The 21,537-nt window shown below is 38.9% G+C and overlaps 1 protein-coding gene across 1 annotated transcript in view; it reads left to right on the top strand.

Moving 5' to 3' along the window:
- gas2l1 (growth arrest-specific 2 like 1) overlaps positions 1-21,537 on the top strand; it is a 66,970-nt gene that overhangs the window by 1,209 nt on the left and 44,224 nt on the right. Inside the window, exon 2 of the mRNA XM_028808455.2 lies at positions 4,573-5,401. Within this exon, the coding sequence (XP_028664288.1) occupies positions 4,748-5,401 (654 nt within the window). The 5' untranslated portion in view covers positions 4,573-4,747. The remainder of the gene's footprint in view (positions 1-4,572; positions 5,402-21,537) is intronic.

Genomic DNA, 21,537 nt, shown 5'->3' on the forward strand with positions numbered 1-21,537 from the left:
TCCACTAAATAGGCTGCATAGGATGTAGGATTATCCATTGTTATGTTGAATTATATTTTTTCCATCCTCCTAATCTCCGAGTCTTTCTTTGACATTTTCCAAACTATAGCGGAGTAAGTCTTTCAGGTGTGCTCCATTTCAACCAGTGATAAGCTGATTTAGTTAAACTTGTATCTCTTTGCATTTTGGGAGCCTTTACTTTTTTCAGTATTCTAACAATCAGTAGATTTTCTGTTTATTATCAGTTCTTATTTTTCTGTTCAATTGCCAGGTAGTTTTCTGCACCCAGTCCTTAAATACTTGCGTTGCGTATAAATGAGCATATAATAGCTACAACATGGTGACAGGAATCAGATCTGAATATACTGGGCACCACTCTAAAGATACGTGCACTCCATTATTAGTGGCCTTTTAAAATGGTCTTGTACGAGCGTGAGGGTGGAAGGGCTGGTACCACATCCAGTGTTGTTTCCTGTTTTGTGCAAGTTGTAGCTGAGATGAGTTTAATTCTCAGTCACCCTCTGTTGAATAAATAAGTGCACATAGAAAGGCTATGAGTGGCATTTAAAGTTAAACACTTATTGAATATATAATAGTAAACTGAGTTTGGACCAGCATCAATAAAGGAAGAACGTGTAAACTGAATCAAACCATTTCTTGGTAAAGGCAATCTATAACATAAACATTTGAGGAGTAGGTACTATTATGAATTGTAAAGAACAAGTCTGTGTTTTGAATATCAATAAAGAAGCTGACAAATTTGTTCCTAGTTGCAGTGAAGAAAACAACTACTTCATGCTGGTGCAGATTCCAAGTTTGCTCACCACTGCTCTAAAGAGAACGTTTCTTATGCCATCTTACTTACTGTACATTGCTTTTTCTTCAAAGTACTTGCAGACATCAAAATTATATATAAAACACATGACTAGTTATGTCTAAAAATAACTCGAGGAAAATTACAGCCCTTTTGTTTCTTGTAAAATCTGTATTATGCAATGCAATGCTCTTTCATTAACTTGCTAATAACATGTCTGTTCTTTGTCCTGGCATGCTTACTGAAATAAGCAGGTGGGTGGAGATATAAGAAGTATTTGAATATAGCAGCATTCAGGGTACCAAACAGCAGAATAACTGACCTTTGTCTTGTTGAGAATTTGGCTGCTTCAGTAAAATTGTGTTCATGAGAATTACTTATGAATGCTTTGAAATCACTTCACTTCAATAACACATTTCAAACATAAGGATGTGGGGTATCGTTTTAGACAATTTCAAGGTCGGTGATTACCAATATGGTATTTTTGATCCTTTATTAGGGTTCTAGCCCTGTATTGACTTCTATAAGAGGGTGAGAAATTACCATTTTCTTTTACAGTCAAGGATATACGACTTTAAACATTTAAATTGAAGCACAAAGTTTAATATTTCAAATATATGATGCAATTATTCTTGGTTATTATGTACCTTTTGTAGCAGTAGGTGTTCATGAGGATAGCAAGGCCTGGAGAAATGTAAAAGGGAGTGTTGGAATTTATAAACATGTAGTACAATAGCGATTGTCAACGCTGGTATTTGCAAAGCCTAAGTCTGGTGTGCACTTTTCAATAAAATTGGAGTAAGTCAAGGGATTGATGGCTTGAAAACTTCATAATATGAAAAGCATCAGTTTTTAGAACTTCATCTGTACATTTACTAAATCAATATATTGCAGTTGTAGTGGGTTTAAATAAGCTGAAATCCATTCTGGTGCTATTGCTGGGTGCAAGTCATAAACCATCCTTTGAGACACCATTTCCACCAAAATCACAATCACTCGGAAATCCAGTTTCAAATTGGCAGTCATCCTAACTTGTACTACTTTAGGACATAGGGCTAGAGACCATGCAGATCCTTTGAGAAGAGGAAGTGCTATCCAAACAGTAATCAACCTTAAATTTGAGCTCGGCCTTCTGAAGCTGCTGTTTTTTTCCCCACTTATTTATCACTTGTGAGTGCACTAAAGTAAAATAATGATTCAATATACAGGTTAACAGCTAATCTGTTAAAAGCATTTGCTAGCTTTATTTCAGGCATAATTGTATACTCGCCCATTGCCAGATATTTTTTGCCAGGGCTGGCAACTTGTGACTGCTTAACTGTCACCTTGTAGATCCGAAAGAAAACTTCAAATTGGCTGTAATGAAGTTCTAATATGTTTATACAGTATAGTGTTTTAAGTTATTTTCAGTCCAGGGATTAAAGTTAAACCAATCACATTCAATAAACAATTAGGCTTCCTCACAAGATATGTTTTTAAATCTAATGCTGTTGTCACAGCTGATACAAACCTGAAAGAAAGTTTGTGGTAGAACGGCTGCTGGAATCCTGGCTCTTTTAAAAAGAAACACAGTTTTCATATCAGTTTAAATTAGATCATCTGCACAGACCGCATGGCTCGATGAAATCCTGGAAGAGCAACCCAAGGATTTATACTGAATGCCACCTATGAAATGTTGCAACATGCAAAAATATTTTCACTCTTTACCCCCTCCCCTTATAAAAGTGAACATTTTTTTTAGCTGAAGATTTGTTCTGATTAAAGTAATTTCTGTTTCGTACAGAATCTCTTTTCACTACAATAGCAAATAACAGGATTTGTGTCAGTTCAGTAATGTTCGTGTTACATTGATGTTGTAAGCTACATTTTAAATTATCTGGTAAGCTAGTTTTTCAAAAAAGGGTCATTGCATAAGCATATCGATATTAAAGATGAAGTAACCCATTTAAGCACATACTGTACAGTGTATCAGCACTGTTTTGTTTAGTTTTTATATTTAATATGTATCAAGAAATTGTCAGACAGCAAGAAAACAAATTTAGAGAACAGTTCTGTGAAGAAACAACAAATAGAAGTTAGCAAGAAAACACTTGATAATTGCCTGGAATTGCTAGACAAGGGGACTAGGAATGCTACATTGTAGAGCTATAAATTTTGCTTCTACTGAGGCTTTTAAAGGCAATACATTCGGTGTTGTATTTATTTATTTTTTCTTAATTTGAATCTATAGGAAAAAATTAAATCGTGGAAGGCCTAGGACATCAGAGCTCGGTACCCACTGAGAGTTTGTAATATCCATGCAGTCCTGATACATCAAATTGCCTATTGCTGTTGTGCATCAGGGTCCCATTCATTCTGAAACATGCAGAGTTTTGTCAGCAATACAGTATATAATTATATGTACATAACATTATCAAACCTGCATAATTCAATTCAGAGTTTTAGGACTTGTAGTCTGTACCTGCAGCTCCATGTTCAAGTTCAGAAATGGCTTTGGACAGGGAACCTTTCCTGTGTGCACCCACACTCAAGTTCATCTAAGGCCAAGATGAGTCGTCATTTAAACTAACATCCACAACTTTACGATTGTGAAAGGAAAACTGGAATGACTGGAGGAAACACCATGGAAATGCCTTGAGAAATTTGAAGCTGCACGTGGACAAATACTTTTTAGCAGTCTGTCCATGTTATTCAGAAGACCTGCAGTTTAGTTGCTCTCCACCTGTGCTCTAGTTTTTGACATTCTAATTTAAGAGTGCAAGTAAACTCATTAAACCAGGTTGAGTTTCTATGTGCAGTAATTACTTTTGTTTTTAAAGGGAGCTACTGTATACAAGGCCTCTTTTAAAGTTCTCATTATATAATTTGATGTTAGTTGATCTAAATTGTTTTCTGCATTTATGCTTCCGTTTCTTAAAATATCTACACATTTTTGATGCAGAGGTACAATCTAAATGTTGCTCTGTCCTTATTTTAATCTGTGAGTATATTGGTAACAAATCAAGTGTAATTAATAGTGAAATCAGAAATAATTTAATGAAGTAATATTTAATTTTGAATCTCAACTGTAAGTAATAATTGGATCTAATGTGTAAATTTGACTGAGTTGGGTCATTGAATATCTGATAAAATCATACTGAGTTTAACAAATGCATAAAACAATGCAACTGAATTACACATCTGAAAATAACATTTGAAATCTGAGACTAGTAAGTCAGAAAAAGATAACCAGGTTTTGTTTTATATAGTTGTTTGTTTTGTGATAGGTACATTACTCTACCTTTGATTAAGACATTGTAAAAATGATTAAAGAATGTTTTAAACATTGTAGTCTTCTTACCTTTTTTCTGTTTTTAGATTTTTTTTTTTTTTGATGAAATGCACTATTATCATGTTTACTGTGAAAGTTACTATAAAATAAAAAATAACTATCATGTATTAAGTCATTCACCACCAGACCTCTGTCATCCCCAGTTACTTCCTATACCTTCATTACCTCCTTTTCCATTTTTAACTTTTAAACATGATTTAGCTTTAATCGTCATAATGTTCACTCAACAGATGTTGTTTTTTTTCCCCCCAAATTTGTATGTTTATTTTTAAGAAAGTCATGACTGTTGGATAAATAGAGCTTAATTTATTGCAGGTGGCACTGCAATGGCAGATATATCCTTAAGGGTAATGAGTGACTAAGTTTTAATCATTTACTTTGTGGTAACTGTTTTTACATTTTTTCCCTAATTTGTTTTTACCTTCAGTGCCTGACAAGAACATTTTAAGGGAGTGACAGAGAGCAAGTGAGTCTGGGGCAGCATATTTAAACGAAGGAATACAAGGAAAACATTTCTGGAGCACCGATGATAAAGATACAATAAATATTTTCACATGAGATGCAACCTATTCTTCTAATTGTGTGTTTTTGATTTGCCCAACATGGCAGATCAATGCAACATCCAGTCAGCAGCTTCAAAAAGCATCCGACCTTTTAAATCAAGTGAGGAGTATCTTTATGCTATGAAGGAGGACCTGGCTGAGTGGCTTAATACATTGTATGACCTGGATATCCAAGTGGATAACTTCCTAGAAGCTCTTGAGACTGGCTGTGCCCTTTGCCGCCATGCTAACAATGTGAACCGTGCAGCCCGTGACTTTGAGCTTGAATACCCAGAGGCTGCCCAGTTGAAAAAGCTGCCCCGGAGAGAAGTGCTATCTCAGTCTCGTAATGTTGTGCCAGGTTCCTTTGTGGCACGGGACAATGTGTCCAACTTTATTGCCTGGTGTCGACAGGAGCTGGGAATCCAGGATGTTCTAATGTTTGAGACCAATGACTTGGTGTTAAAAAGAAATGAGAAAAATGTTGTTCTTTGTCTGCTAGAGGTTGCCCGCAGAGGGGCAAAATTTGGCATGCTGGCCCCTATGCTTATTCAGCTGGAGGAAGAAATTGAAGAAGAGATTCGTGATCAAGAGAACCAGGAACGTTTTGAATTTCAACTGAACAGCCGAGAAGAGGCATATTCTTACAAAAATGACTACCCCAACAGGCTTCAGAAGAGGGTATTTTGTGATATGCGTAATTTGGATGAGTTGGTAAGTTTTTTTTTTTTTTTTTTTTTTTAAATAATGTTACTCATGTGTTAATGTTTTTTATTTTGCTTGATCAGCAGCTCATCTAGGTCTTAATAGTTCTGCCACATTGTATATTTACAAGTTCTGAATCTTGCAAATGTGCAACGCAAAAATGTCAGTTGCTTTAAACATGGTATTGATTTTTTCAAAAAAGGTAAGAAATGTTGTTGGTGTCCTAGTGCTTTAAAATGGCTTTCATGTTTTGTTTGCTACCTTTGCCTTAAATCCTTGAGGAAAATCAAATAATTTGCAAAGCATTTATTCAAATCCCTGACCTCTCCCCTTGATTAATTGACACAAAAGCTGTCTCCCCACTCTTAACAATCTGAATTAGATTAAAAGTACTTTACATTTTTTAAGAGAAACTGAACAGAAATGTGAATCTACCATTTCTTTTCTTTTAGTCCAAAAATGACCAACAGATGTAAACTGTCCAGATATTTGCTGATTTTTATGAAGTAATGAATTTGAACTAAGTTTATGCTTAGCTGTTACCCTTAACTATCCTGGGGACCTCATGTAGTGACAGGGTTTTGTTTTAACCAGTTTCACAATCTGTGAGCCCTTTTATCTTGAAATGATCCAATTTAATTAGATTTTTTTATTTCTGTTTGTTGTGTATTCACAAAGGCATAAAAGTGGAATTTTTACATTTAAAATACAGTTGAATTGTTTGTACATTTTCTATAGCTTTAAACGCTTAACTCTTTTGTTGTTGTCACATTTAATTTAACTTTTTTTTCTGTGTAGTTTGTGCCATTAATTGTCATGGGTGGAGTTGTGACATTTTCCACAGATACTTAATTGCCAGTTGTCTCAAACCTTGGGCTGCATATTTTAAATCTTTTTATCTATAATTTTGTTTCATCATCAGTTCTGCCATGACTTGTAACAAATGTTGCTCTGCATAAAAGCAGAGATGGGGTGATATATCTGCAACCATACTGTTATTGACCAGCATTGTTCCGATGTGTAGATATTGGCCAGTACTGTCAGCTGATGATTAAGGTTTTGCTAACATTACAGTTTGCTGAATAATTGTTATGCATTTTTCTATTAGGCAGACATTGAAAAATTGACATTAAGTTTAAGCCACTGCAGAAAAACACACACTATAAACAAAGGGGTTTCCCAGTTTTTATTCATTAGGCAGCTATCATTACTAAAGCAGCATGTCCGCCTGTGTGGTCATAGTTCTCTGTAAAAAAGGTTGACAACAGAGTTGATATCTGCTCTACCTGCAAAAGTTCGATAATATGAGGAGACTGCAGAAATGACTCATTCAACACCACACATTTAATTACCTATCTGAAGAACCACTGTAACGAATTATAAATTGAATTTCTAGCTGCTAGTACTCCCAAAATGAAAGATGACATTTGTTTTTTATAGTAAAGACATAACCACACATTCATCTGCAACTGTCTGGTTTTTTTTTCCCCCTGTTTTGAAGCACTCAAACTTATACTTGGCAAGAGTTGCAAGACAAATTGCAGAGTTCACTTTTCTAGGTTGTCATAAAATGACTCTGTGGCGGATTTTCAGAGCCACTACTGTATACCATCTATTTACTGTCCTTGATCCAAGTAATACATACAGTACTGTGCAAAAAGTTTTAGGCAGGTGTGAAAAAATGCTGTAAACAAGGAATGCTTTTCAAAAGTGGAAATGTTAATCATTTATTTTCATCAATCAACAAAATGCAGTGAATGAACATAAGAGAAATCTAAATCAAATAAATATTTGGTGTGACCACCCCTTTGCCTTCAAAACAGCATCAATTTCTTCTAGGTACACTTGCACACAGTTTTTGAAGGAACTCGGCTGGTAGGTTGTTCCAAACATCTTGGAGAACTAACCACAGATCTTCTGTGGATGTAGGCTTTCTCGCATCCTTCTGTCTCTTCATGTAATCCCAGACACAGTCTCGATGTTGAGATCAGGGCTCTGTGGGGGCCATACCATCACTTCCAGACTTCTTGTTCTTCTTTACACTGAAGATAGTTCTTGATGACTTTGGCTGTATGTTTGGGGTCGTTGTCCTGCTGCAGAATAAATTTGGGGCCAATCATACGCCTCCCTGATAGTATTGCATGATGGATAAGTATCTTCCTGTATTTCTCAGCATTGAGAACACCATTAATCCTGACCAAATCTCCAACTCCATTTGCAGAAATGCAGCCCCAAACGTTCAAGGAACCTCCACCATGCTTCACTGTTGCCTGCAGACACTCATTATTATACCACTCTCCAGCCCTTCGACGACCAAACTGCATTCTGCTACAGCCAAATATTTCAAATTTTGACTCCTCAGTCAGAGCACCTGCTGCCATTTTTCTGCACCCCAGTTCCTATGTTTTCGTGCATACTTGAGTCGCTTGGCCTTGTTTCCATGTCGGAGGTATGGCTTTTTGGCTGCAACTCCTCCATGAAGACCACTTCTGGCCAGACTTCTCCGGACAGTAGATGGGTGTACCTGGGTCTCACTGGTTTTTGCCAGTTCTGAGCTGATGGCACTGCTGGACATCTTCCGATTTCACAGGGTAATAAGCTTGATGTGTCTTTCATCTGCTGCACTAAGTTTCCTTGGCCAACCACTGCGTCTATGATCCTCAACGTTGCCCGTTTCTTTGTGGCTCTTCGAAAGAGCTTGAACGGCACATCTTGAAACCCCAGTCTGCTTTGAAATCTTTGTCTGGGAGAAACCTTGCTGATTCAGTATAACTACCTTGTGTCTTGTTGCTTTGCTCAATCTTGCCATGACATGAAACTGTCTTCCACAACTTCACCTTGGTAGCAGAGTTTGGCTGTTCCTCACCCAGTTTTAAGCCTCCTACACAGCTCTTTCTGTTTCAGTTAATGACTGTGTTTCAACCTACGTGTGACATTTATGATTATTAGCACCTGTTTGGTATAATTGGTTGATCATACACCTGACTATAATCCTACAAAATCCCTGACTTTGTGCAAGTGTACCTAGAAGAATTGATGCTGTTTGAAGGCAAAAGGTAGTAACACCAAATATTGATTTGATTTAGATTTTTCTTTTGTTCGCTCACTTTGCATTTTGTAAATTGATAACAATAAAAAAATCATTATATTTCTGAAAGCATTCTTTGTTTACAGCATTTTTTTCCACACCTGCCTAAAACTTTTCCACAGTACTGTGTGTGTGTGTGTGTGTGTATATGTATATGTGTGTATATATATATATGTATATATATATATGTGTGTATATAATATATATATATATATATAATATATATAATAAAATAATTTTTTTTTTTTTTTTTTTTTTTTTTTTTTTTTTTAACCAAGATAATGAAAGACAGGCAAAATTAGCAATGGAGAAACAACTAGTCGACATGTCAGCTGGTGACAGACATGCAGAGGGCAATAGCGAACCACAGGAGGGAAAGATTTGCACTCTTGAGTGATGTGGTTGCTGCCATGTTGTGGGAAATGTATGAAGAAATTCTTGAGGAAAATTAATCTGTGGCTGCAAAACCACATTCAACTGCTGCAGAAGTAAAATAACTGAACCATAAAAATAATACTCAATTTTCTGTGACAGTCTCGGATTTTAGGTTGTTAATAGGTGTCCTGACACTCATATCACAGATTTCAGGGATATTTTTTTTTTCAACCCACAAATCATATACTGCAACATCCAAATATCCAATTAGTCTTCTTGTGCAGGTGTCACTTTAACCACTGTCGGTATCATGTGGGGTCAGCAGGAGCCAGGCTGAAGAGTGCTGGGTAAACTCTGCTGCAAATATGCGCTGTGACAAAAAGGCTCACAATAAAGGCATCGCCTTGCATTTTCCTTCAAGTGTTTTCAATTCACATTTGCTACATTGCCTGCAAAACTGATGTTACGGCAGTGCAGCCTGTGGGATGTTTCATTTTGGATTGCCCAATTGCTTTGGGGGTGAAAAAATGTAGGAGTTTAATTAAATGGTCACTTAACCAAAAAGAACAGTTCCAAGTTAAAATGTGATTTAAGTTTTCTTCTTTGAGAAAAACATGTCCTCTGCATCCAACCTGTAAACGATTTTAAAAGAACTACTCCAGTTTTAATGCAGTGTAACTTTAATTCAAAATAATCCAGTAATAGCTCAAGCACTAGCGCATTTCTCAATATCAAAAGCCACACTTGCAGCACAAAATGTTACAGAATGGAACCGTGCATTATATGGCACAAACCAGTATACAGTGAGCTTATAATATCATAACTAGCACTTGTTGGTTGTTACATTTTTGTTGATGGCAGTGGTTGGTAGAGCGTGTTGTCCTGTTTTTATTCACCACAAATCTGGTCAGCATAATTATAATTTACTTTTTATTATTATACCAGGTAGGGCAACACAGTGGTGCAGTGTGTAGCTGTGCTGCCTCGCAGTAAGGAGACCAGGGTTCACATTCTTGGGTCCTCCTTGCTTGAAATTTGAATATTCTCCCTGTGTGTGTGTGTGTATGTCCTTTGGGTGTTCCAGTTTCCTTCCACTGTCCAAAGACATGAGGTTAGGTGAATTGATGATGCTAAATTGGCTTTAGTGTGTGTTTGTGTTCGCCTTGCAGTGGAGTGGTGTCCTGGTGTCCATTCTCTGCCTCAGGGTTTGTTCCCGCATTGTGCCCTGTGCTAGGTAGGATGACATGCCATTACTTAGGTATTTGTTTCTAAACATCATACAGCTGAAAACTATCTCCGTGAGCCCTCTAACCCCATAAATAATAGCATCACTCAGCATTTGAAAAGTAGTGCAGCTTATTTTCCCAAATTGTACCATTGTGGACAGTGAGAGTCTATTTTCAGCTGCGTCAAATGCAGTGAATGAAAGAGAAACAGATTTGCTGGGGAAAAGGCAGAAATGCTTCTTTTTGTTAAGAAAGACCTACCATTTGTGCTTTTAAAGAAGCTAACTTAAGCCCAGGGTGACTAGCCTAATTTGTAACTTCAGTTTTACTTAAAGTAGCATATGTCTGATAATGGCCAAACATATTTTTTATAGCACTCAGTTACAGTTTTCAGTTTAACATATAAGAATAGATATATACTAATTACTACATACAGAACTGGTACAACGCATAAATGCTAGAGTAACTGCCTGTCTCCTAGAATCTCCATCTCCTAAACCATTTCTGTTTTGGGGGTCGTCTCATTGTTGCCCCTCTAGTGCCACCTGTTGTTAATTAACACCAAAGCAGCTGAAACTGATTAACAGCAATTCTCTGCTACTTACCAGAACAATACAAGGGGGCTTCGCTCACCTACCCCCGGCGTTTTGAAACCCGTGCCGCGCCGGGGCAGCCACGTGGGAGGATGACGCACGTTTAATACGGAGCGTTCGCCCGTGTCACTCTGGGGCCCCCTACTGTTAATACGGAGCTCCATCTGTACTATTATGCGGTGCATTGTGGACTACTGCGGACCCCGTAGTGTTTCTCGTTTCAGTTTGTATCTCGGTCAGTCGAGCTTTTGCTTTTGAAGCTTTTGAATTCCGGTCTTCATTATCTGTAACTTGCTGTCCATGTGTTTGGCCCCCTCGTTTAACCTGTTCATGACGTTGTACTTTTCTTTCTACTCTGTCTGTCATTTGTGATCTTGCTGTATTCTGCTTTTGTTTTAATGACACCTGGTCCGCGGTGAACATATTTTCCCATTTTCGAGTAATAATTTTCATTTTTTGGCTATATTGTGATGTTTATCGTATTGTCAATAATGCATCACTGTAATGTGATTCACCTATGCGGTATAGTTCGTGCCTGCTTCGCTTCTGCAGTTTGAGACGTGCACTGCATGCATCCACGTTCATTGTATCTGTCCATTTGGGCTCGTTTCTGTACTTGTGTTAGTCGAGCTTTTTGTTTTTGGAGCCGAGACAGTTTTTCTTCTGCGGTTTCAGAAGCACGTTGTAGGCGCCTACGTTTATTGTTTTTTTTTCATGCGGGGGTCGTCTGTGTGGTTCCGTTACTCGAGCCGTATCGTTTTGCAGCCGTGATTGTGAATTCATGACTGCTCTGTTCTTTGTCCGTTAGTAATATGGATAAGTAATAAGGATGGTCACACTCACTGTTAATATGGAGCATTTTCTGTGGTTGTACGGTTAATAGTGCATCACTGTAATGAGATTCACCTATGATGTAAAGTTTCTACGTGCTCAGATGACGTATGTTTAATACGGAGCGTTTGTTTCTTCTTCTTATTATCCATCAGGTGTTGCGTCTGTGTTATCTGTGGGTGTCCTGTTAATATCGTATCACTGTAATGTGATTCTAATATGTATTTTGGTTCGTTTTCTTGTTGTTTATGTATGATGGCGGGTGTCTGCGTCTGGTTTTTTAGAAGTGCGTGGATTCTGATGTGTAGTGGGACTCCGTAGTCTGTCACGTTTTACTGTGGTGTGGGGGAGTGACAACTCTTTGTCCATACAATCTTGGGCGTGATTTGTGAACCTTTGTGGACTCCGAAGTATGTCCCGTTTCACTGTTAGGTGGGGATAATGTGATTCAAATATGTTGTTTTGTCCGTATTTGTGGCTTTTCTGTATGATGTCGAGTGTTTGGTTGCGGTCGCCGTTTCGTTTTTGAGCCGTAATCACGGTCTCGATGGGTGACCCTGTGTGGAGTCCATAGTCTGTCCCGTTTCACTTTCGGGCGTGTGTCTGACTCCTCTTTTTTGTGTGCTATAGGCTTTGTGTGGCGCATGCGTGTGACTCCTCTGTGTTGTGTGCTATGGGCGCGTTGCCTCATTTCTTATTTCTGTTAGTGGAGGGGTGCTTTGTGTCTCATTTCCTATTTAGGTTAGTGTGTGGACTCCGTAGTCTGTCCCATTTCACTGTGGGGCGTGGGTCTGAATCCTCTTTTTTTGTGTGCTATGGGCTTTGTGTGGAGCCTGCGCCCGTATGGGCTTTGTGTGGCGCCTGCGTCTAACTCCTTTTTTTTGTGTGTGCTATGGGCGCATTGCCTCATTTCTGTTAGTGGGCGCACCATATCTCGTGCGATTTTCGTTGGTTGGAGGGGGGCTTTGTGTGGCGCCTGCGCACTGTTTTTTGCGTCCACGGGCATGTCCCTGCGTCCATATCCGGTTTACCATTCTCGTTTAGTAATATGGATCCCAGAAGTTTCATTGACTTGATGGTATACTCTAATTAAAAAGTGTTCCTTTAATTCATCCCCTACAGATTGACTTGCCATTGTTGGGAGTGGATGTTTGACCCTGATCACCCTGCGAGGGCCCAAGTTTTTGACTTGTGGTTCCGACTGGCCAGATGGCTCTGGCTGGCAGAGAATACACCGAAGTGCATAGTGGATATGGTAACCAACTTTTTGGTTCTCACCCTACCACAACACCTGGGGCCTCATTTATAACGTTGTGCATAGAATTCACACAAAAACTTGGTGTGCGGACAAAAACAGAAATGTGCATACACACAAAAATATCAGATGCATAAAACTGTGCGTAAGCAAAGATCCATTCACTTCCCCATTATAAATTGCAATCAACTTGAGTTTTAATGCACATGCATGCGCCTACAACCCCACACCGACTCTTCCAAGAATTTTGCACATTTGAATATGCCAATCAATGTAAATAGCTCCTTCCATTCAGTGTTTTATTATTTTTTTTTTTTTAAAGACAGGGGGGGAAAAAAAAAAAAAAGAATTTCACTTCGAAGTGGATGTCCTACTCAGTGAAGTGGAAGCAACAAAAAATGTACTGTCTGGTGGCTTAGGCAGTGGTATGAGCATCAAAAGTAACTTGCCACTCAAATTCAACTTCAGATAGTCACATGGTGGCCCAAAAAAAAAAAAAAAAAAAAAAGTACTGCTATGTCAAACTGGAGTGTCTGAGTGTCCTATCGAAGCGTATTAGGGTCTCGGAGAAAAAAAAAAAAAAAAAAAAAAATAGGGACACAGTTAAGAAAACAAAAGGTAAATTTTGATTTTAAACTTGAAATGTTGATTTAAAAAAAAAAAATATATATATATAATATATATACATACACACACACAATATGAAAGCATAAGTACAATATACATTTACATATCATTGAGCGGCACTGCTCTGTAAGCCAGACATAGCACCCTGACACCTGGCGTTGGCCCCACTCTGGCCAGAGCGCCGAACCTGAGAACCTTGCCATAGACATCGAGATGCCTCTACAGAGGAGGGAGCGATTGCCCCTACCCCTGCAGTGCTACCAATGTGGCGAGCAAAGATACACCGTGGCAACCTGCCTTCAAGGAAACAACCCCATGGAATGCACTTGGACCTGAGCAGAAAGGTACTGTTACAGTCACATCTAACCCTGTTGTCATTCCTGGCAGCAACGTTATAATCATAGCTGGCCGTTCTGTCCCAACAGAACAATAATATTGAAAGCGGGCCAGTCTTAGCTGTATTCATGGTGATGCTAAAGACTAACTTACAGCCAACTGTTGGATAGTTGTACGGGACAACTCGGTCAAAAGCATATGGTGGTGGTGGTTCCAAGGCTCCCGTATGGGAAGAGTCAGGCCCGAGAGTATAACCACGTGGATTTGGAGCTGGAGGAGGAAATGCCGGGCCCACCGTTTAATCTGCTTTACCCACCTACAGATTCTGTGGGTTTGATAGAGGGTGCCCCTGATAACCTAACCTCTCTGATGGAAAACCGGGAAGGGACAAAGAACCAACTGCTTTTCCTCTGTCTGTTTTGTTAGGAGGTATGCAACCTGACCCATGCTCATTTACTAGGTGGCACTTGGACCGAGAAAAAAACCCTGGAGCGCATCACTGCATGCTTCTATTGGCCGGGAGTGCATGAGGAGGTACGGGGTTTTGGCAGATCCATTCTGGAATTCCAACTCTTCCAAATACCCTGGTGGGATCTCGCCGCTCTTATTCCCTTGCCCATCACTGATACAGTATACCCTTTGAATGACTGGCATGGACATTGTAGGGCTGCTCAAACCCTCTGCATACTCTCCACTCAGTATCCAAGGGCCATACCCCTCCGGGTGGCTACTTTGAATAATATTGCCCGGGAACTTATGGGGTATTATCGCATGTTGGCATCCCCAAAGAAATCTTCATGGATCAGGCATCACCTTTTATGTTGCACACCTTCAGGGAGGTCGCCAGGCTCCTCTGCATCTGAAACCTCAAGACATCCGTTTACCATCTCCAAAGTCTGGTTGTGAGCTTTAACCAAATGCTCAAGGAGATGCTGAGGAAAGTGGTGCAAAGAGACCGGAAGGACTGGGATCATTTCCTGCCCCTAGTCTTGATTGCCTTCTGGGAAGTAGCAAACCAAAAACAGGGTTTTCACCTTATGAGTTATTTTATGGCAGAAAGCTTAGAAGACTGCTCGACTTGGTGTGGAAGGCAGGGAGGAGTAACACCCTCCCCCGCCAACCCCCTCTTTCACAACATAGTCAAGTAGGTCACTGAACTTAGGGATTGCTTTGAGTAAATATGTCCCACTATGAAAGAGCATGCAGTGGGTGCTCCACATGCACAGGCCGAGTTGTACAACCGATAGTCCTACCTTTGTTAGTTCCAAACCCAATGGTTTGAGCTATGCTGTTTATTCCCACAAGCCACTCTAAGCTACTTGCACACTAGCAAGGGACATTTGAAATTATGGAGCGTAAAGGGCTGGTGGACTGCCTGATATACCACCAAACCGCCGTCTGAAAGCGCGGGTCTACCATGTTAATCTACCATGTCAAACTCTGGAGACTTGGCGGCTACTCCTGCTCCTTCACTTTTTTCAGACACCGAACAGTTAAATTGTGGGGACCAACTCAATCCCTGACAGGAGGAGGAGCTGAGTGCTGTGATTACCTCAGTCAAGGGGGGTTATCAATTCTCAACTAGGCCGCACAGTGCTGATCACCCATGACACCAGAAGTGGTCATCTGTGAGTGGCCTTACCACCTCTAAGGCTAAGAAGGCAGAGGAACTATAGACAAATGAATGCTGAAGATGGGCATGATAGAGGCCAGTCAGAGTCCATGGTCCAGTCTGATTTTTTGTAATGACTTCCACTGGCTTAAACCGGTTTCCCAATTCAATGCCATTCCTATGCTGAGGGTGGATGACCTCTTGGAGCGTCTTGGAAGTGCCCAGTGCTTGTCCACCATTGATATGACAAAGGCTACTGGCAGATCTCTCTGATGGACACAGCAAAAGAAAAAGACTGTGTTTAGTACCTAGCAGCCACTGGCAGTACAGTGTCCTACCCTTGCGGCTGCGTGGGGCTCCTGCGGCTTTTCAGTGTTTGGTGGACAGACTGCTCAGTGCATATAGTGCTGCCTGCATAGACGATGTCATCATCTATTCCATTACCTGGGAAGAACACCCACAACACATTAGAAACTTCCTCCGTGCTATGCCTGATGCCTCCAGATCAATCCCCAAAAATGTTATTTTAGATTGACCAAGGTTAAGCATTTAGGCTATATGGTGGGCGGGTCAAAGACAACTAAAACTGAGTAAATTTTTAAAGCCAAGTACCACATATAGTGTGTGTAAGTGAATAAGGGCATTTCTTTATACCCTCTTAACACAATCTTTTTTTGGCCTTTTCTTCTACTTTGATTTAACTGGCAATAACTTCCTCAATATTCATGTTCAATATGCTAAAATAAGGGGCAGACATTTCATATTTACATCAGTAGATGAAATTACAGTGTACTGTGTAAATTACAGGAGTATGATGCAAACTTCTAACACATTTTTTTCAACATTTTTACCAAAAATACACTTTGAAGTTCTTACTGTCATATGGCATAAAATGAACACAGCATGCGAAAAACAAAAATAACTTAGAAAATGTACATATGGCATAATATTCAGGGGTGTTCGAGGACTGTGCAACCTCTATAGCCCTGAATGAACCGAGTTTAGTGGGTAGGTTGTAGAACCTTCCTAATCCATTTCAAGGTTTTGTTGGCAAGAGAGTATTCCATTTAGGACTGGGCAAAAGGCTGAACACAAGACTGGGCTAGGCTCTAGTTTATCACAGGGCTCACTGTTTCTCACACACGTGCACATGCATGCACACACTGTTTTCATATATAGTGACAATTTGCAAGTGTCAATTACCATAACTGAGATAAGTAAATTAAAATAAAATTTTGTAATTCTTTCTGTGCTTTAGCATGTCTGGTCATAGTAATTTTAATTGAAATGCGACTACCAGAGTTGTTCAGTTATGACAAATGTTGGGGAATAACAGATGAGAAAGGCAAGCTTTATTACAACTACTGACCATTATGGATATCATGTGAATGTGACACATTGAAAATCTTGTCATCCTATAATTTACCATCAAAGTCCCAAACCAGGGCATTGTATCCTCGCGATGCCTGCTTTATCTCCTCAACAGAAAAGGATCAGGGCATAGGACAAAAAAAAACACAAGTCCTTCTTGGAGTTTCCTTTGAGCTGTTGTAGACATATTGTGATAATGGTTGTTTCAGCAAAGCCCTTTTTTTAATAGAGCCTCAAATTTTGTTAGATGGACAGCTTATTGGGACATTGGGGTGTTGCTCATTTATTTATTGAGACACATAGCATGAAATCAGTACTGTCCTCCTAGTATATTATAGTGTCAGTGAAATTGTCACACAACCATGTACTTCATTCATATCTAGATGACATTTTTTTATTGATTTGTATTGTATAACTTTATGGTTAGGAAGATCATTTATGTTAGTGGTTTTCAACCTTTTTGACTAGTGAATTTTTTTTAGTTAGAGAATCTCTTCCAAGACTTGGGTGGTTCTCAGAGGAGTTTTGAGTGGCTCAATTGATTAACATTTGATAGAATAGTCAGAGCCCTTTGTGTTGTTTTGAGCAGCTCAGTCAATTAATAAAAGATAAAGAGCAGGTTGCTTTAGTTTTACTAGCGGTGGAGCTCCAGTGACCAGTGACAATTCATAGTTAACTTTTTGTGAACCAGCAGTAGACAATGAAAGGGTTAGTATACTTGTCATTCATGCCATTTCCTGGACTGGCACAAAACGTCTACGAACTAGTCCCGGTCCATGGAAAGCATTGACCAAAAGTATATTGAAAGGAATGACATGCTGGTGCACTTGTTCTCTTCCATTTGTGGTCAAGCTGCTGAGAAGACTTCATAAAGCAGAAACATGCTGACGTAAATGTTTCCTCGTGTGCCAAGATGGACTCAACAAATGCTGGGTTGATCACCAGTCAAGATGCCTGTACTCAAGCAGCCAGTGATGGTGAGCAACTTTTTGTGCACGCAATATCCTGCCCTTTTTTTTTTTCACACAGAATGTTTCTTTGTTTTAAGGTAGACAATGTCACAGATTCACTAGTGGTTTTCAATGGGAAATGCATTGAACTTCGTTCAAGGCGAACTGTTTAAGATATCTAAATGGAAGTTGAACTGTCTTTTTTTTATAATAATAAAAAAAAAAATCTCTGAAGACTAAGTATGCTACATTTCATTAAAATTGGTCTACTGGGTGTCATGTTGTTTCATGTGGACAGACAGACATGGGTTATTGGAATTGGGTGCTTCTCAGATTACGTGCAAGCGCACCTAAAATGGTTATCAATGTCTACAGTTAATATGATTAATTTTACTGCATTGAAGTAATGCTTTTATGATCCTATAATTAAACTTTTTGTAAATAAGTAACTACAGTTTTGTTGTTGAGTGAGTTCTGCGTTCTTAAGTAATGGTCTGGAATTGTTCATTTAGAATGTATACATTTTTTTATTTAACTGTACAGTGTATAAACTTTACCACACAATAAGCTGCAATGTTTTTACAAAAAAACACACTATCAGATGAGTTGATTTCCTTTATTATGGAATGAAAATCTTTAATTTTTATTGGATAAAAGCTGTCTGCTGCAACAAAAGCAATTAGACATATACTGACAAACTACACAAACCCCAAACATCCCTACTTCTTGGTTTCAATGTGTACTGGCCAGTGATTCATACCAGCACTCAAAACTTAAACGAGTCTGTTGCTTATGTGAGTCATGTGTGAATACTAATTGGAAAGCTGATAGGCTGGTGATTACTGAAATCTTACTGGATAATGATCTGCACATCTCTCATAGTTGTCCCTTTTTTTAGAATAAGTATCTAAGATTTGAAACAAAGGTAATCGTAGATATTGAGCCATGATTTAGGATTTGGGGAAAGATCAAACTTAAAATGTACTCTTTGTCTCTCTATTATATAAAAAAATCCTGGGATGAGATGAGACTTTTCAGAGAGATAATTTCAAGTCCCAAGAGATGAGACTTTGTGCCAGGAGATTTAACCATGCCCACGATCTAATAATAATAATAATAATTCATTACATTTATATAGCGCTTTTCTCAATACTCAAAGCGCTATCCACACAGGGAGGAACCGGGAAGCGAACCCACAATCTTCCACAGTCTCCTTACTGCAAAGCAGTAGCACTACCACTGCGCCACCTGTGAGGACTACTCACCTCTCCTGTGCTCTCAACTCTTATAAATTTTTATGTTTTCCTCATTTTAATACAAGACACACAATCTATTAGTTTCCTTCTATGTAGTCCTTTTCTGGATAATAATTTTATACGTTCTAGATGAAACGTCAACAACTAAGTGAATAAGAAAGGGCAGTGCATCAAAAAGAGGCCCAAAAGCATTGGAAAGAAAAGAATTCAAAAAAGAGCAATAATAATCTTAAGTGCAAATTTGGAAAATAAGGAAAGTTATAATTAGCCCGGACCAAGTGGAACTGAAAACCTAATGGGTCCAAGTGGGGGGAGAGGAAAATAAGGAAAGTTATAATCGGCCTGGACCAAGTGGAATTGAAAACCTAACAGGTCCAAACAGGGCCGACAAAGACAAAGGGTAGAAGACAAAGCAGAACGTCGTAAAGAGGTTCAAAAACGTTGGCACAATACACATGCAGAGAAAGTTAGAGATTATGAAAGTACTAAAATTCGAAAGTCTCAAAAAACTGACTGTAAAGATCACATTAGTGCTAACAAACGGAAATTACTCGGTGAAATAACAGAACAGCGAAAAGAGAGAGAATATATGGACATAGGTGATATGACAGATGTATGTAGATATTGTTTGGCTTTAAAGTTTATGTCGGAGACTTGTAAATCGTCTAATTTGTGTTGCCATCAGGGAAAAGTAGTGTTTCTTCCCAATGAAGAGGCATATCCTTGAGAAATAAAAGATTTGTTGTTTGGTGAAAGTGAAATCCACAAACGCTACAGGCAAAATATCCGAATCTACAATAATTTGTTCACGTTTGCATCATTCAATGCTCAAAACGTAGATTTACATGATTCAGGACCGTACGCAATGAGAATCTGTGGTTCCGCAACAATTAAAGCTACTACAAGTTTAATTTCAAAGAAACCACAATTCGGTCAGGTTTATATTTATGATCATGGAGAAGCAATGCAACATAGAATAGAAAGAGTTAAACGATCAGACATATTAGAGAGTCTACAGCCAATAATGGATAGAAATTCATATGTCCAAAAGTATCGTGCATTACCCTAAATGTATGTGAAAAACATGAACAAAGAAGTTTTCTTGGCTTTCTATATGAATCTGAATCGCTCGCATATATAATAAACCAACATGAGACGAATTGTCCATGATAATAGTTTCGAAAGATGGAGATATCAAAGACAGAATAAATATTCATGTTTATCCAAAAGCACAGCATGATTCGTCACAAGTGGCAGATCGGGAAATGACTAGCGGCAACTAGGGTTGGCGAGCGAAGCGAGCAGGAGGCACAGCCTCCTAGTGTTTTTATTAAAAAAAAAAAAAATTACTAGCACAGTACACTGATACTTAAAAATTGAATGGGCTGGAGGAAAGTTTGACTTAGTAATTTTTTTTATTAATGTTTTTGGGAGTCAAGGATTGAGAATTGTGATTATATAACATAAGCAGAGTAAAACCGCAGTAATGTTTTAAATATTTCTGTGTTGACTTGATCTCATTAAAGAATTTAAACTGTTAATAAAATCTCATTTTTATTTTGAGTCAATGTAATTTTGTATTTTTTCAATGGTGGATAGGTTGAACAGTTTTAATAGTTATGGCATTATGCTTTTGGTAGTTGTTTTTTGGCCTTATCAAAGGCTTCACAATAAGTTTTGTACAACCAAGTGGTCCATTTTGTGAGTGAGAGAGTTTTTGCAGTCATGTGAAGAAGAATGCTAGAAAGCAAGACATTAGGTGAAATCGGAGTGACAAAACTGAGTTTTAGTGTAATACCTGTTAAATTACTACTATTACAGTAATCCCTCCTCCATCGCGGGGGTTGCTTTCCAGAGCCACCCGCGAAATAAGAAAATCCGCGAAGTAGAAACCATATGTTTATATGGTTATTTTTATATTGTCATGCTTGGGTCACAGATTTGCGCAGAAACACAGGAGGTTGTAGAGAGACAGGAACGTTATTCAAACACTGCAAACAAACATTTGTCTCTTTTTCAAAAGTTTAAACTGTGCTCCATGACGAGACAGAGATGACAGTTCTGTCTCACAATTAAAAGAATGCAAACGTATCTTCCTCTTCAAAGGAGTGCGTGTCAGGAGCACAGAATGTCACATAGATAGAGAAAACAATCTCTAGCAAACAAATCAATAGGGCTGTTTGGCTTTTAAGTATGCGAAGCACCGCGGCACAAAGCTGTTGAAGGCGGCAGCTCACACCCCCTCCGTCAGGAGCAGGGAGAGAGAGAGACAGACAGACAGAGTTTGTTTTTCAGTCAAAAATCAATACGTGCCCTTCGAGCTTTTAAGTATGCGAAGCACTGTGCAGCATGTCGTTTCAGGAAGCAGCTGCACAAAAGATAGCAACGTGAAGATAATCTTTCAGCATTTTTAGACGAGCGTCCGTATCGTCTAGGTGTGCGAACAGCCCCCCTGCTCAATCCCCATACGTCAGGATCACAGAGAGTCCGCGCAAGAGAGAGAAAAGTAAGCAATCTAGCTTCACAGCCATCTGCCAATAGCGTCCCTTGTATGAAATCAACTGGGCAAACCAACTGAGGAAGCATGTACCAGAAATTAAAAGACCCATTGTCCGTAGAAATCCG

Source organism: Erpetoichthys calabaricus, chromosome 1, assembly GCF_900747795.2.
Source record: "Erpetoichthys calabaricus chromosome 1, fErpCal1.3, whole genome shotgun sequence".
Classification (NCBI taxonomy): Eukaryota; Metazoa; Chordata; class Cladistia; order Polypteriformes; family Polypteridae; genus Erpetoichthys; species Erpetoichthys calabaricus.